This window comes from Canis lupus, chromosome 21, assembly GCF_003254725.2.
Source record: "Canis lupus dingo isolate Sandy chromosome 21, ASM325472v2, whole genome shotgun sequence".
Lineage (NCBI taxonomy): Eukaryota > Metazoa > Chordata > Mammalia > Carnivora > Canidae > Canis > Canis lupus.
In genome coordinates this window covers 33,286,181-33,299,530 of record NC_064263.1, presented here as the reverse complement: position 1 = coordinate 33,299,530, position 13,350 = coordinate 33,286,181, and the positions used below count along the sequence as shown (strand labels likewise).

At 38.0% G+C, this 13,350-nt stretch overlaps 1 protein-coding gene across 5 annotated transcripts in view; it reads right to left on the bottom strand.

Moving 5' to 3' along the window:
• Positions 1-13,350, bottom strand: part of ZNF143 (zinc finger protein 143) — a 59,531-nt gene that overhangs the window by 28,747 nt on the left and 17,434 nt on the right. For 3 of the 5 annotated variants that reach the window (XM_025459446.3, XM_025459444.3, XM_025459447.3), the window contains 6 exons: positions 13,068-13,186; positions 12,770-12,862; positions 11,856-11,939; positions 11,247-11,330; positions 9,777-9,973; positions 8,940-9,011 (listed from right to left, as the gene is read on the bottom strand). In XM_025459446.3, the coding sequence (XP_025315231.1) occupies positions 8,940-9,011; positions 9,777-9,973; positions 11,247-11,330; positions 11,856-11,939; positions 12,770-12,862; positions 13,068-13,186 (649 nt within the window). The remainder of the gene's footprint in view (positions 1-8,939; positions 9,012-9,776; positions 9,974-11,246; positions 11,331-11,855; positions 11,940-12,769; positions 12,863-13,067; positions 13,187-13,350) is intronic. The other 2 variants (XM_035704213.2, XM_025459445.3) reach the window with 1 other exon arrangement.

The following is a 13,350-nucleotide window of genomic DNA, read 5'->3' as shown; positions in this document are numbered from 1 at the left end:
CACAGAAAGAGAGAGACAGAGACATAGGCAAAAGGAGAAGCAGGCTCCATGCAGGGAGCCTGATGTGGGACTCGATCCCAGGACTCTAGGATCACACTCTGAGCAGAAGGCAGATGCTCAACCGCTGAGCCAACCAGGCATCCGGAGCTCTTTATTTTAGAAAGAGAACTCTGGGAGCACCTGGTGGCTCAGTGGTTGAGCGTCTGTCTTCAACTCAGGTCCTGGTCCTGGATTGAGTCCCACAATCAGGCTCCCCATAGGGAGCCTACTTCTCCCTCTGCCTATGTCTCTGCCTCTCTCTGTGTGTCTGTCATGAATAAATAAAATCTTAAAAAAAAAAAAAAAAGAGAGAGAGAGAGAACTCTGGTAATGGTGTGAAACAGTGAAAGAAAAAAGAAAAGAGGCAAGGACACTAAAAGAAGTCTGTGTAATAATGAATATGGAAGGAAGAAGTGGTAAAACCTAGCCTGGGCCAATGACCATGGAATAGAAAGCAGCAGATTATTCTGCAGATATTTTAAGGATGAGGATGGACAGAATCCAAATTTTATTTTATTTTATTTATTTATTTTTTTTTTCAGAATCCAAATTTTAAAAGCTAAATGAACAGGCTAAAGCTATAACAGGTATCTCAGGGCTGTATCAGTTATTTCAGTATAGGACATACTAGTCTTTGTCAAAAGAAAAACCTGTATACTATCACAAAGGAAATGTCTCAAGGGCAAAAGAGACGCTAATCAGTGAAATACCAATCAGCTTCTAAAACCATCTACAGAAAATGACTTCATTACTATTTTGCTTAATGTATGTTCTGGGAATTAAGGGAGAACCTTAGCTCTGCCGTAAATTCACTGCGTGACCTTGTGCAAGTCAGTGGGCTTGTTTGCTTGTCAGTATAAAGAACATATTATATTAAATCAGTGATGATTTTTTCTTCTTACAGCTTTTTTTAAGGAGTTAAATTCTTTTCCCAGATGAAATCTTACACAGCATTCTACTGTGCAAAACAGATAAAAGCATTCCTGCTTCTGCTGGCTCAGGCAGGTGTGGGTGGCTCAGAGCTCTGCTAGTCCCCAGGGAACTCAAAGAAACCCTAGGACCACCTGCCCCCAAAAATCAGCGTTTGAAAACCATCATACAAGATGATAATGCTAAGTCCCTTCTAGCTTTAACATTCTAGGGTTCTGAGAAGGTGCAAATCCCACTGGTAAATAAGGGCTAAGCCTAAGATTGAATCCCAAAGTTACTTCAATAATAAAGAGGTTAACACCATTTACGGAGAAGGTGCACTTATATGATGCTTTGTGGTAGGTGCTTTGCAAGTGCTGTTATTGGTTCTCCATGACTATCCAATGAATTGAACATTTCCTATGATTTGTAAATAAGAAAAATAAGGCTCAGGGTAGTTAAGTAATATAGTTTGCCCAAGGTCAAAGGCTGGGAAGTAGGACTTGAAGCAGATGAGCTCTACAGCTCATGCTATTAACCCACCAGACTTCAGGGTGCAGCAGCTCAGCAGTAACTAACTGGCAAAGCTTCTGTAGTTGCAGAGTGAAAGACCTGGCAGGGTTGAGGGAAACTGGATATTTTACTGCCTAGTTCAGTACTTAAAATTCCATTTGCTGTAAAAGTCTGATGCACACGACAGATAGAACTTTTGTTATCTGACGTGTGTAAACTTGTACATTAGGATGTAAATAATTTATACTCTTGGGGACAGATAAAATGAAAGCAACTTTAGGCATTTTTATTTTTTTATTTTTTTGAGGAATTCTTAAAAGTATGTTCTCTTTCTTTCCTTTTTTAAAAAGATTTTATTTGAGAATTCCTGGGTGGCTCAGTGGTTTGGTGCCTGCCTTTGGCCCAGGGTGTGATCCTGGAGTCCCGGGATCAAGTCCCACATCGGGCTCCCTGCATGGAGCCTGCTTCTCCCCTGCCTGTGTCTCTGTCTCTCTCTCTCTCCTCTGTGTCTTTCATGAATGAATGAATGAATGAATGAATGAATGAATGAATAAATAAATTAATGAATGAATAAATAAACAAATAAAATAAAATAAAAGATTTTATTTGAGAGAGAGAGAGAGAGAGAGACGCAGACTCCCCGCTAAGCAGGGAACCCTCCCAGGGCCTTGGGATCATGACCTGAGCTGAAGGCAGATGCTTAACCAACTGAGCCACCCAGGTGCCCCAAATGTATGTTCTCTTTCAAGAGAGGAATTAATCAAAGAAGTCTGGCAACAGAGTGACCTTTAAGGAACCATGGGACATATCAGAATTGCCAGGATATTTAAAAAACAAAGGGGCACCTGGCTGGCTCAGTCATAGAGCATGCAACTCTTGATCTCTCAGGATCATGAGTTTGAGTCTCACATTGGGCAGGGGCCTACTTAAACAAACAAACAAACAAAAAAACCAAATGAACAAAAAACCTCCACAGATATTCTAACAATAATTATTACTGGGTAGTGGTCCTTCACTTTTTATTTTTACCTGTCTATACCATTTGGATTTTTTTAACGTGTACAATTAGATAAGTTTTTTTAATCTAATTTTTTTACATGAGTATAACTGATGCACAATGTTATATTAGTTTTAGGTATATAGCATGGTGAGTCAACATCTCTGTGTGTTATGCTACCTCTCACCATAGTGTAGCCTCCACCTGTCACTCTGTGATACTATTACAGTACCACTGACTATATTCCCTGTGCTGTGTGCCTTTTATTCCCTCAATGAATTTATTCCATAATTGGAAGCTTATATCTCCCCCTCCCCTTCACCTATCTTATCCATCCCCCTACGCCCTTTCTCCTCTGACAATCATCAGTTTGTTCTCTGCATTTATAAATCTGATTCTGTTTTTTTATTAATTTATTTGTTTTGTTTTTTAGATTCCACATATAAGTGAAACCATATGGTGTCTTTCTCTGACTTATTTGACTTGTCATACCCCCCCACCTCAGGTCTATTCAAGTTGTCACAAATGGCAAGATCTCATTTTCTTATGGCTACAAAATATTCCATTATATATATACCACAATTTATTTATTCATCTATCAATAGACACTTGGGCTGCTTTCATATCTTGGCTATTGTATATAATGCTGTAATAAAAATAGGAGTGCATCTATCTTTTCAAATTAGTATTTTCAGGCCTTCTTCTTATTTTAATCCAAATATTTGTTTTTCTGGTGTTGAGTTGTGTAAGCTTTTTAAGTATTTTGGATATTAACCCCTTATTAGATATATCATTTACAAATATCTTCTCCTATTCAGTATGTTGTTTTGCTTCATTGATGGTTTTCTTTGCTGTGCAAAAGCTTTTTATATTAATATAGTCCCAACAGGGATCCCTGGGTGGCGCAGCGGTTTGGCGCCTGCCTTTGGCCCAGGGCGCGATCCTGGAAACCCGGGATCGAATCCCACATCGGGCTCCCGGTGCATGGAGCCTGCTTCTCCCTCTGCCTGTGTCTCTGCCTCTCTCTCTCTCTCTGTGACTATCATGAATAAATAAATAAAATCTTAAAAAAAAAATAATATAGTCCCAACAATTTATTTTTGCTTTTGTTTCCCTTGCCTTAGGAGACATGTCTACAAAAAATGTTATTGTAGCAATATCAGAGAAATTACTGTCTTTGTTCCTCTATGAGTTTTATGGCTTCAGGTCTCACATTTAGCTCTTTAATCCATTTTGAGTTTATTTCTGTATACAGTGTAAGAAAGTGGTACAGCCACAGCAGTCAAATGAGCAAAGAAATAAAAGGCATCCATATTAGAAGTTGGGCAGCCCAGGTGGCTCAGTGGTTTAGCACCGCCTTTGGCCCAGGGCCTGATCCTGGAGACCTGGGATCGAGTCCCATGTCACGCTCCCTGCATGGAGCCTGCTTCTCCCTCTGCCTGTCTCTCTCTGTGTCTCTCATGAATAAATAAATAAAATCTTTACAAAAAAAATTATTAGAAGAAGTTAAACTATTACTACTTGCAGATGACATGATACTACACATAAAAAACCCTAAATAGGGATCTCTGGGTGGCGCCACGGTTTGGCGCCTGCCTTTGGCCCAGGGCGTGATCCTGGAGACCTGGGATCGAGTCCCACGTCGGGCTCCCGGTGCATGGAGCCTGCTTCTCCCTCTGCCTGTGTCTCTGCCTCTCTCTTTCTCTGTGACTATCATAAGTAAATAAAAAATTAAAAAAAAAACAACCCTAAATATTCCACCAAAAAACTACCAGAATAAGTGAATTCAATAAAGTAGCAGGGTACAAAATTAATACACAGAAATTTATTGTGTTTCTGTACACTAATAATGAAATAGCAGAAAGAGAAATAAGAAAACAGGTACATTATAATTGTATCAAAAAGAATAAAATACCGAGGAATAAACTTAACCAAGTTTGAAAGACCTGTGCTCTGAAAATTACAAAACACTGATGAAAGAAACTGAAGAGAAGACAAATGGATTTTCTTTTTTTTTTTTTTTAATTTTTTTTATTTATGATAGTCACACAGAGAGAGAGAGACAGAGGCAGAGACACAGGCAGAGGGAGAAGCAGGCTCCATGCACCGGGAGCCCGACGTGGGATTCGATCCCGGTTCTCCAGGATCGCACCCCGGGCCAAAGGCAGGCGCCAAACCACTGCGCCACCCAGGGATCCCGACAAATGGATTTTCTAAAAGTAAACAGGATTATCTTTTTAAAAAAAGTATGCAGTAGCTATCTATATAGTAAGATATTTGGGGCCTTTTCATTGTTTCTTTGAATTAAAAAAAAAACTAAAAATATTTTTTGAAAAAATCATGGGTTTGATCTCAGACTTACTGATCAAATCACTGGAAACTGACCTTAGTTATGGGTTTTTGTTTTAAGATTTACTCATTTATTTGAGAGAAAGAGAGAAAGTGTGAACAGGGGGAGGGACAGAGGGAGAGAGGATAGTGAAACAGACTCCCCACTGAGTGTAGAGCCCAATGAAGGGCTAGATCCCATGACCCTGAGATCATGAGCTGAGCCAAAACCAAGACTTGGAAGCTTAATTGACTGAGACACACAGGTGCCCTAGTCATGGGTTATTTTTCAAAAAGCTCTGTAGCTCAATCTCATGTTTGTCCCTGATTAATAACCACTGATCAAATACTTTTTTTTTTAATACCTTTGTTTTAAAGATGAAGAGGCTTAGAAAAGCAAGGTTTGTTTGCTCAAGACCACATAGCTAGATAAAAATATAGAAAATACACATGAGGGCATCCCCAGTGGCCCAGTGGTTTAGTGCTGCCTTCAGCCCGGGGTGTGATCCTGGAGACCCAGGATCAAGTTCCACATCGGACTCCCTGCATGGAGCCTGCTTCTCCCTCTGCCTGTGTCTCTGCCTCTCTCTCTCTGTGTGTCTGTCATGAATAAATAAATAAAATCTTAAAAAAAAAAAAAAAAAAAAAAGAAAATACACATGAAATACGATCCACATTCAAACTGCCTATATATACAGACAAGTTTGAGGGTAATCATCCAACTCATGTTCTGGAAGAATCTGCCTCACCAACCATAGACCCTGATAAGATGGCATATATAGGGCTGGCCAGTAATCTATGCCTTATGTGGCTCAGTTTAAAAATCAAGCAAAGTCCACAAACTTTCCTTCTCTGGAATTTGACCCAAGAAATAAAGGAAAATCTTGAGTTGGCTGTGGGTGTAAGCCTTAGAAAGCATAGCTGTGATGAGCTATATGCAAATTCAATGAAGACAAAGAGGAAGCTGTCTGCAGAGAGGAGAGCGGAGAAGCACAAAAGAGGGGAGGAGGTAGAAAAAGGAGTGAGATTAACCTCCAGTCCTGATTTCTTGCAATTCTGGTTCCTGTGAGGCCTGGCTGTCCAGCAGTTTCTGTTCTTGGCTTCTTATAAACTCTGCTGCATCCTTACAATATATCTCTTTTTTCCTAAGCTGGTTTGACTGGCTTTCTGTGTTTTCCAACTATTAGAGTTCTTTTTTTTTTTTTTTAAGATTTTATGTATTTATTTATGAGAGAGACAGAGAGAGGCAGAGACATAGGTAGAGGGAGAAGTAGGCTCCTTGCTGGGAGCCTGATGGGAGACTTGATCTCAGGACTCCGGAACACAATCTGAGCCAAAGGCACTCAACCACTGAGCCACCCAGGGGCCCCCGCCTATTAAGAGTTCTGAATAAAAGTACCAAGCAAAGAACTCTGATCTCCAATGTAAATAAAATTAGTTTCAAATGAAGTTAAAATGAACTAATGGCAACCATGGAAAAAAGTATTCTAAGAGAACATTTACAGCATGAATAATGTTGTATAATACTTACATAGTTACAAATTATGTCTTTGTATTACCTAAAATATAAATCAAGTGAAAATCTAATTTGGTTTTCATAACCTCACGATATGGGTAAGGCAAGATTACTGTTATTCTCATTGAGCAGATAAGAAATCTCAGATCCAGAGACATCAAGTAATTTGCTCAGTCACACATGCTCCCTGCATGGAGACTGCTTCTCTCTGCCTGTGTCTCTGCCTCCTTCTCTCTCTCTCTCTCTTTCTCTGTGTGTGTGTCTCTCATGAATAAATAAATAAAATCTTAAAAAAAAAATGTTCTAGGGTCACTTGCATGGCTCAGTTGGTTAAGCATCCTACTCTCAATCTCAGCTCAGGTCTTGATCTCAGAATTGTGAGTTCAAGCTCCACACTGGTAGCCACATTATAAAGTAATAAGAAACAGGTGAAATTAATTTTAGTAATTCTTTTATTTAACCTAATATATCCCCCCCAAATATTTTTTAAGATTTATTTTATTCACGAGAGACAGAGAGAGAGGCAAGAGACATAGGCAGAAGGAAAAGCAGGCTCCCCACAGGGACCCCAATGCGGGACTCGATCCTGTGATTCTGGGATCATGCCCTGAGCCAGAGGCAGAGGCTCAAACTGCTGAGCCCCCAGGCATCCCAATATATTAAAAATATTATCATTTCAACATGTAATCAATAGGAGAAATTATTGAGATATCTTACATTCTTTTTTTCATACTAAGTCTTCAAAAACCTATATGTATTTTATGCTCACTGCACATCCCAATTCTGAGTGGCCACATTTCAAGTGCTCAATAGCCACATGTGGCTACCATTTAGGATAGTGGAGATCTAGCCTATAAAAGAGAGGTACAAAAGGCAAAGGAGAAAAAGCTACAGTTACAATAAAAATCCTATTCAACTTCCTTCTGTTTCTTTGTCTATTGGCACCAACATCAAAAGGTTATACATCTGTAGTAATAGGGCTTTTTATGACATTTTGCTTTAGCAGTACTAAATTCCTAGTTATGTTTCTGGGTTTAGAAATTAATTATTGATTTTAATATACAGACTTGTATGATAATAGTATATTATAACATTATACAGCCCAGTGCTAAATTCACTCATTTTTTGTTAAGATCCATTCCATATTAGTTTATTACAAGTGTAGCCACAGTTTCTTTTTAAAAATATTCCGTTATTTAAAAACTTAATTGTTAGTCACTAATAAGAGACAGACTCCAAGGCACTGACCTACATCTCTTGAGTACATTTATACTACATTTGCATTTTAGTAGAGCTTGACTAGGTAGATTTGACATACTGTGGTACAAAGAAATATTTCTCATTTTATGAATTCACAGACTTGAAAATTTTGCCAAGAATCACATAGTTTCAAAGGTGATGGGCTTGGTGAATTGCAAACTGTGTTTATACTACTGCCACTTCGTGATACCACTTCAGAGAGTAAACAGAAATACCAGCTATTCAGCAATGTTCAGAAGTATCAAATTTCTACCAATGATTTCAGTGATTCCTGTTATTTTATCATTTACTATTATTACAAATGTAAAATCTTGATAACCCCTAATACTATTACTCTGTGTTATTAAGTGGTGATGCTAATGCTCAAGTTAAAATTGTGGCCCTGAAGCAACAATTTTTTTTTTTTGAAGCAATAATTTTAGAATAGGAGTGAGGTATGATAAAAACTCTCAAAGAATGAGAACAACTGCTACGAGGGAGCAATCAGCAAACTATTAGAGATAACTGCTGAGAAAATAAAGAGCAGCATTAAAGCAAGAATAGGTTACAATGATTATATAACTCCTAAACACACATCCTCTATACAAACACATAATTCAAAACAGAATCTTGAATTATGCAAGTTTCAGATTTTTGATTTGTATATCTCCCAGAAAGCATCTGCAACTACTTTGCACTTACTATAAAACTTTTTAGAGGCACTGCTGCTTTGGGTTGTTGTTTGGGTAATGGATGGCCAATGACCAGACCCAGAGTGAGCATCTGGATCAAGGACAGCCAGCCTGTGGCCATGTGCAGCCCAGGAAGCACTGTGGCACAAAAAGCATAGACAACTTTGCCTAGTAGGAACAATGATGATTAGCCGGCTGGACCTTCTCTACAGAAGTTGAAAAGGAAAGTATGTAGGCAATCACATGGAAGCAGAAGAAACAAATAGACATAAAGAGGAAAGTAGCGAGGGTGAGTTTATGATAATAGTATAAGTAATAGTGGAGCCCCAGAGAAAGGATCCACAGACTGCCATGGGTGGAGGCAGTCAGAAGATCATCTAGTCTCCAAAAATGCCTAGGATTCCAGAACACAAACTTCATTTGGATTTCTTGGATATTTTTATTTCTCTAATGCCACTTTGCATCTATAAAGAATCCTGAGGCCAGAGGTAGTTCGAGAAAGCTACTGCCTAATATGTATACTCTTTCTCTGAAGAGATTTTCCTACAGAGGTAGTATTGCTGCTTTCATTCACTGAAGGGCCTTGAAATGTTTTTTTTTTTTTTGGGGGGGGGGGGGCTTGAAATGTTAAGAGAAAGGGATTCTTATGTAAAAAAGTAGCTTTAAAAAAAAAAAAAAAAAAAAAAAAAAAAGTAGCTTTACATACCTGCATTTTTTTCTCTTGTTCATTTTCTATCATTCCAGTACCTGTTACACTTTCACTTCCATCAATGGATACCTACAGAAATAAAATAAAGCTTAAAAAAGTTTTACATTTTGGCATTTGTTTAGGTGTTATGTACACAGGGATTCATTATCATTTATTTTTGTGTTTGTTTGAAATTTTCTACTATAAAAAGTGAGGAATAGAAATCTTTTAAAATTATATGAAAGAGGGCAGCCCCCATGGCAGTGGTTTAGCGCTGCCTGCAGCCTGGGGCATGGTCTTGGAGACCTGGGATCGAGTCCCGCATCAGGTTCCCTGCATGGAGCCTGCTTATGTTTCTCTTTGTCTGTGTCTCTGCGCCTCTCTCTCTCTCTCTCTCTGTGTGTGTGTCTCTATGAATAAATAAATAAAATCTTTAAAAAAAAATTATATGAAAGATATATGTTCATTACAGGGGAAAACCCAGCCCTTTTGATATAAAACTTAATTGAGACTTTCCTTCACTTTTTCTCTAATCTCTAATTTCTGCTTCTTAATTTGTAAGCTGATCCATCTATACTTTATTATTTATTTGATGGCACTCATCCTTGGATATATCTTCTTATGACTTCTCTGCCACCATTTCTACTCTATGAGCTCTTCTCTATTCCTGTTATCTTTATTCAAATGGTTCTTTTTACACTTCACTCCTTTTAAGATAAACACTGATCTCCTTAAGGCTGTCTGATTTTGACTTTGAATTGCTAGTTTCTTATTGGATAAAGTATACTTTCTTGTTTTACTTTAATGAAAAATAAGCTGTATCGGGGACATTCTTGAAATTGTAAAATGCTGTACCTTTGCTGCATACTGTTCCAAAGCACTGATGGTGTCAGGGTCAATCGTGGCATCCCCAGTGTGCAGACCTGCCACTGTCCCATCAGCCTGAATTGCCAAGATGGTATCAGACTGCGGGACTTGTACTGCATGGTGGATGTATGCTGTGGTGCCGTCTTCCAGCTGAACTGCCTGTAATGCGCTCTGGTCATAACTATCTGGGGGAGTGGAAGAGAATGGCATTAAATTAAAGGTAGTCTGATAGAGTTACTTATTTAAAGGAAGAAGGGAATGAACTTTTACTGAATAGTTCTGTGAGCACTGGTCTATGTGCCTTACACTGTGTGATTTCATTGAATCCTCACAACGATTCTGTGAGGTGGGTGTATTTACCACCCTCCTCCTACAAAACAGAAATTAAGGTTTGGGGAAATAAACTCACTTTCCTTAGGAACCAGGAAATTTAGAAAACTAACAATTAACAGTCAAAATCAGTATGTAGAGGAACCAGGATCTACACTCATGTCAGTATGACTCCCAAATTCATGGGCTTTTTTCCCTTCTATATGTACAGCATTGTGAAATAATAAATCTAGACAATTACAATGAACCTGTGATTAAGTCCCACTGTTAAAGAGACAAATTCAGAGTTTACTTTTTCCCAACTTTACTTACAAATTTACATATTCTAAATTTTAAAAAATTTCCCCCTTTGGTTGCACAACTTACATCTTTCTAAAACATGTTATGTCATTCTATAAAATATTCTATAAGGTATAGTAGCTAACATTTATTGAGCCTTTACTCTGTGACAAATATTGTGCTTTACATACATATGTTTGCACATTTTGTCCTCACAACTACCCAATGAGGTAGATATTTATTATGATACTCGTTTTACAGAGGATGAAACTGAAGCACGGGGAGGTTAAAAAATTTGAACGAGGTCACATAGCTAAAAGATAGCAGACCTAGATTTGAACCCAGATAGCCGGGCTGCAGAGATATGCATGCTCATTATTCCTATGCATTCCACCTCAAACCCATGGTCCTCCTTACTCAAAGTTAATAAGCATTAACATTTTTGGCATATTTGCTTCAAATAAATTTAAAATTTTTATTTCATATTAAAAGATAACACAATAGGCAAAGGTTCTTGCTTAAAAAATTATATGTAAATTTGAAAGAAAAAAATTATATGTAAGAGGAAAAGAAATCAACAATTTGACTTTTAAATGTTTAATTTCATGTTCAAAAAGTAGCCTCTATTTGAAGTCTACCAGGGACCAGGTGTTTGCTATTCCAACCTGTTACCGGACAGCTCAAATTATCAGAAAGTTTTTCTTTAGCCTCTACCCAAATGTGCCAATTTATATTTCAGAGAACAAGCACAAATCCCCTTTTACATGACAACATTTCAGCAAATATAGGCAGGTCTCATTTTCCCTACACCCCACTTCTCCCTTATTCCTATTTCCAAAGTTATTTTACCTTTAGAGGTATGATGAATAAATGCCGTAGTTCCATCTTCTAGCTGCACTGCTTGGCCATCCTCTAAACGCAAACTGTCCCCTGCTCAAGAGCAATGCTTACATTTAGATCTCATGTTTTCTAATGTTCTGATAACTCAGCAATAAGAGTCAATAAACCACTAAGCACATTTTAAAAACCTACACGTGCTTTTGAGCCCTTGAACATTAAAGTATTTTCAGTAAAGCTGCTCTAAGTAAGTGCTGAGTAAAAACATATTAGAATACTTGTTTTAGGAATGCATACGTGGAAATAAGGAGAGCTGAAAGAACGGGAAAAAAAGGAAGAAAATGAGAGACATGCAGGAGTTAGCTCAAGTAATAGAAATATTCACGTAAAACTGTTGTCCATTTATCGCTAGAGTGTAGTCCAGTAACTTCTTTTCCATTATCTTTGAGACAAAGTCTCAATGAAGTCTAAACAGTCTATTTAGATTCTCTGATACCTACTGATCTTCCCTTTCAAAAGGAGGTCTAGAGACCTGAACTAACTCTACACAGTAAGAGGTAGCTGGAGGCAGCAAATACTGAAGTTGGAGAATCAGCAGGGTCAGTTAGTATAAATACTTACTACTTTTAGGTATGGGTACATGCTGAACATAGGCAGCAGAACCATCCTCCAACTGAATGACCTGGCCGTCTATGAGTTTTCCATCTGGAACAAAAGATTTAAGCCAAAAAATTAGCACAAGCAAAAATTTTAAACTTTATACAATTTCAAAATGGTATCAACTATAAAAACATACACTACTTAAGATCATGTTCATCTTGATTCTTCCCTCAATGTTCTGAGGCAATTCAAAAACACATCCAGTGATCCTATAGAAAGCAGAAAATCCTCCCTCAGCCATTCTTCCTCCCCTCCAATTTTTAATTAAATAAGTTCAAGAGGAAGAGTGGCTCATCACAGCAAGCTATGTGAGCTGAATTTATTCATCTGTCAGAGCCTCTTAGGAATGGTGACCCTGACTATAGGGAAGCTGAAACTGAGAAGAGTGACAGATATGGCATTGTATATGAGACCAGTTGTCATTGTCATTCCTAGGTGCTAGAAGTCCCTTCACTATATATACATGTGCTCAGTAGGTTCCCATAAAAACAAGGAGTTTGAGAACTGAGCAAAGTAAACACTGATTCACAATGTTATATAAGCAACACCAAACATCTATACTTTGATGCATGTCTTGCAAAAACATTAAATCATAACTTGGAAGTAAAAAAAGCAAGAAGGGTCTTCCTAGAAAGAGGTTGGGGACAGTCCCCCTTTCCCCCCTAATTTTTGATACCCCAGAGCATATTCCAAATATCCCAAAGGGTGTCCCCAAATATTGAAACAAATTTAAGTTAACCTGAAACTATGTAAAATTACCATATGCAATACAGCATCTTTAGGATGGGTTGGGAAGGGATGTAGTTGCTAGGTGCTCCAACTCTGAGGTTATGAATTTCTGGTGTTAACCAAAGGGCTGTATATGTGGCACATACCTTTAGAATTGTGTTGTATATAAGCGGTAGAACCATCTGCAAGTGTTACTGCTTGCAAGCTTACACCTTCCATATTTTCTAAATTGTCACCATCTATTATAAAAAAATAGTTATTTTCTTTAGGTAACTATCATATGTACGTGCTGTTTAAAATTTTTAAATGAAAATTAGGCATAAGGCAGATTGCTTAAGACTCAAATGGGATTTCTGGCATTTACAAAACATATTTCCCTGCCCTACTGCACCCAGTGTCCACAGCAAGGTAACCCACATGGTCCCTTCAAACAAAACCACTCACCTGCCACTGTTACTGCCTCTGTCAGGCACAGGGTAACATGTTGAGCCTCCATTCCTCCTCCAGGAAACTCTGTCATTCCCTGAGAATCTCGATTTATTTGGGCTAACAACATTTTCAACCTTAAAGAAAAGTATAGGCACTTGAGAACAAAGGACAATGCATATAAAATAAAAGCTAAAAAGAATATTTATGAACCACATAAATTTGCTACAGAAATAAACAGTGTATGAAATAAGCTGAAAGTTCATTTAATACGCAGGGTAAGAGTATTAACCCAAAGTCC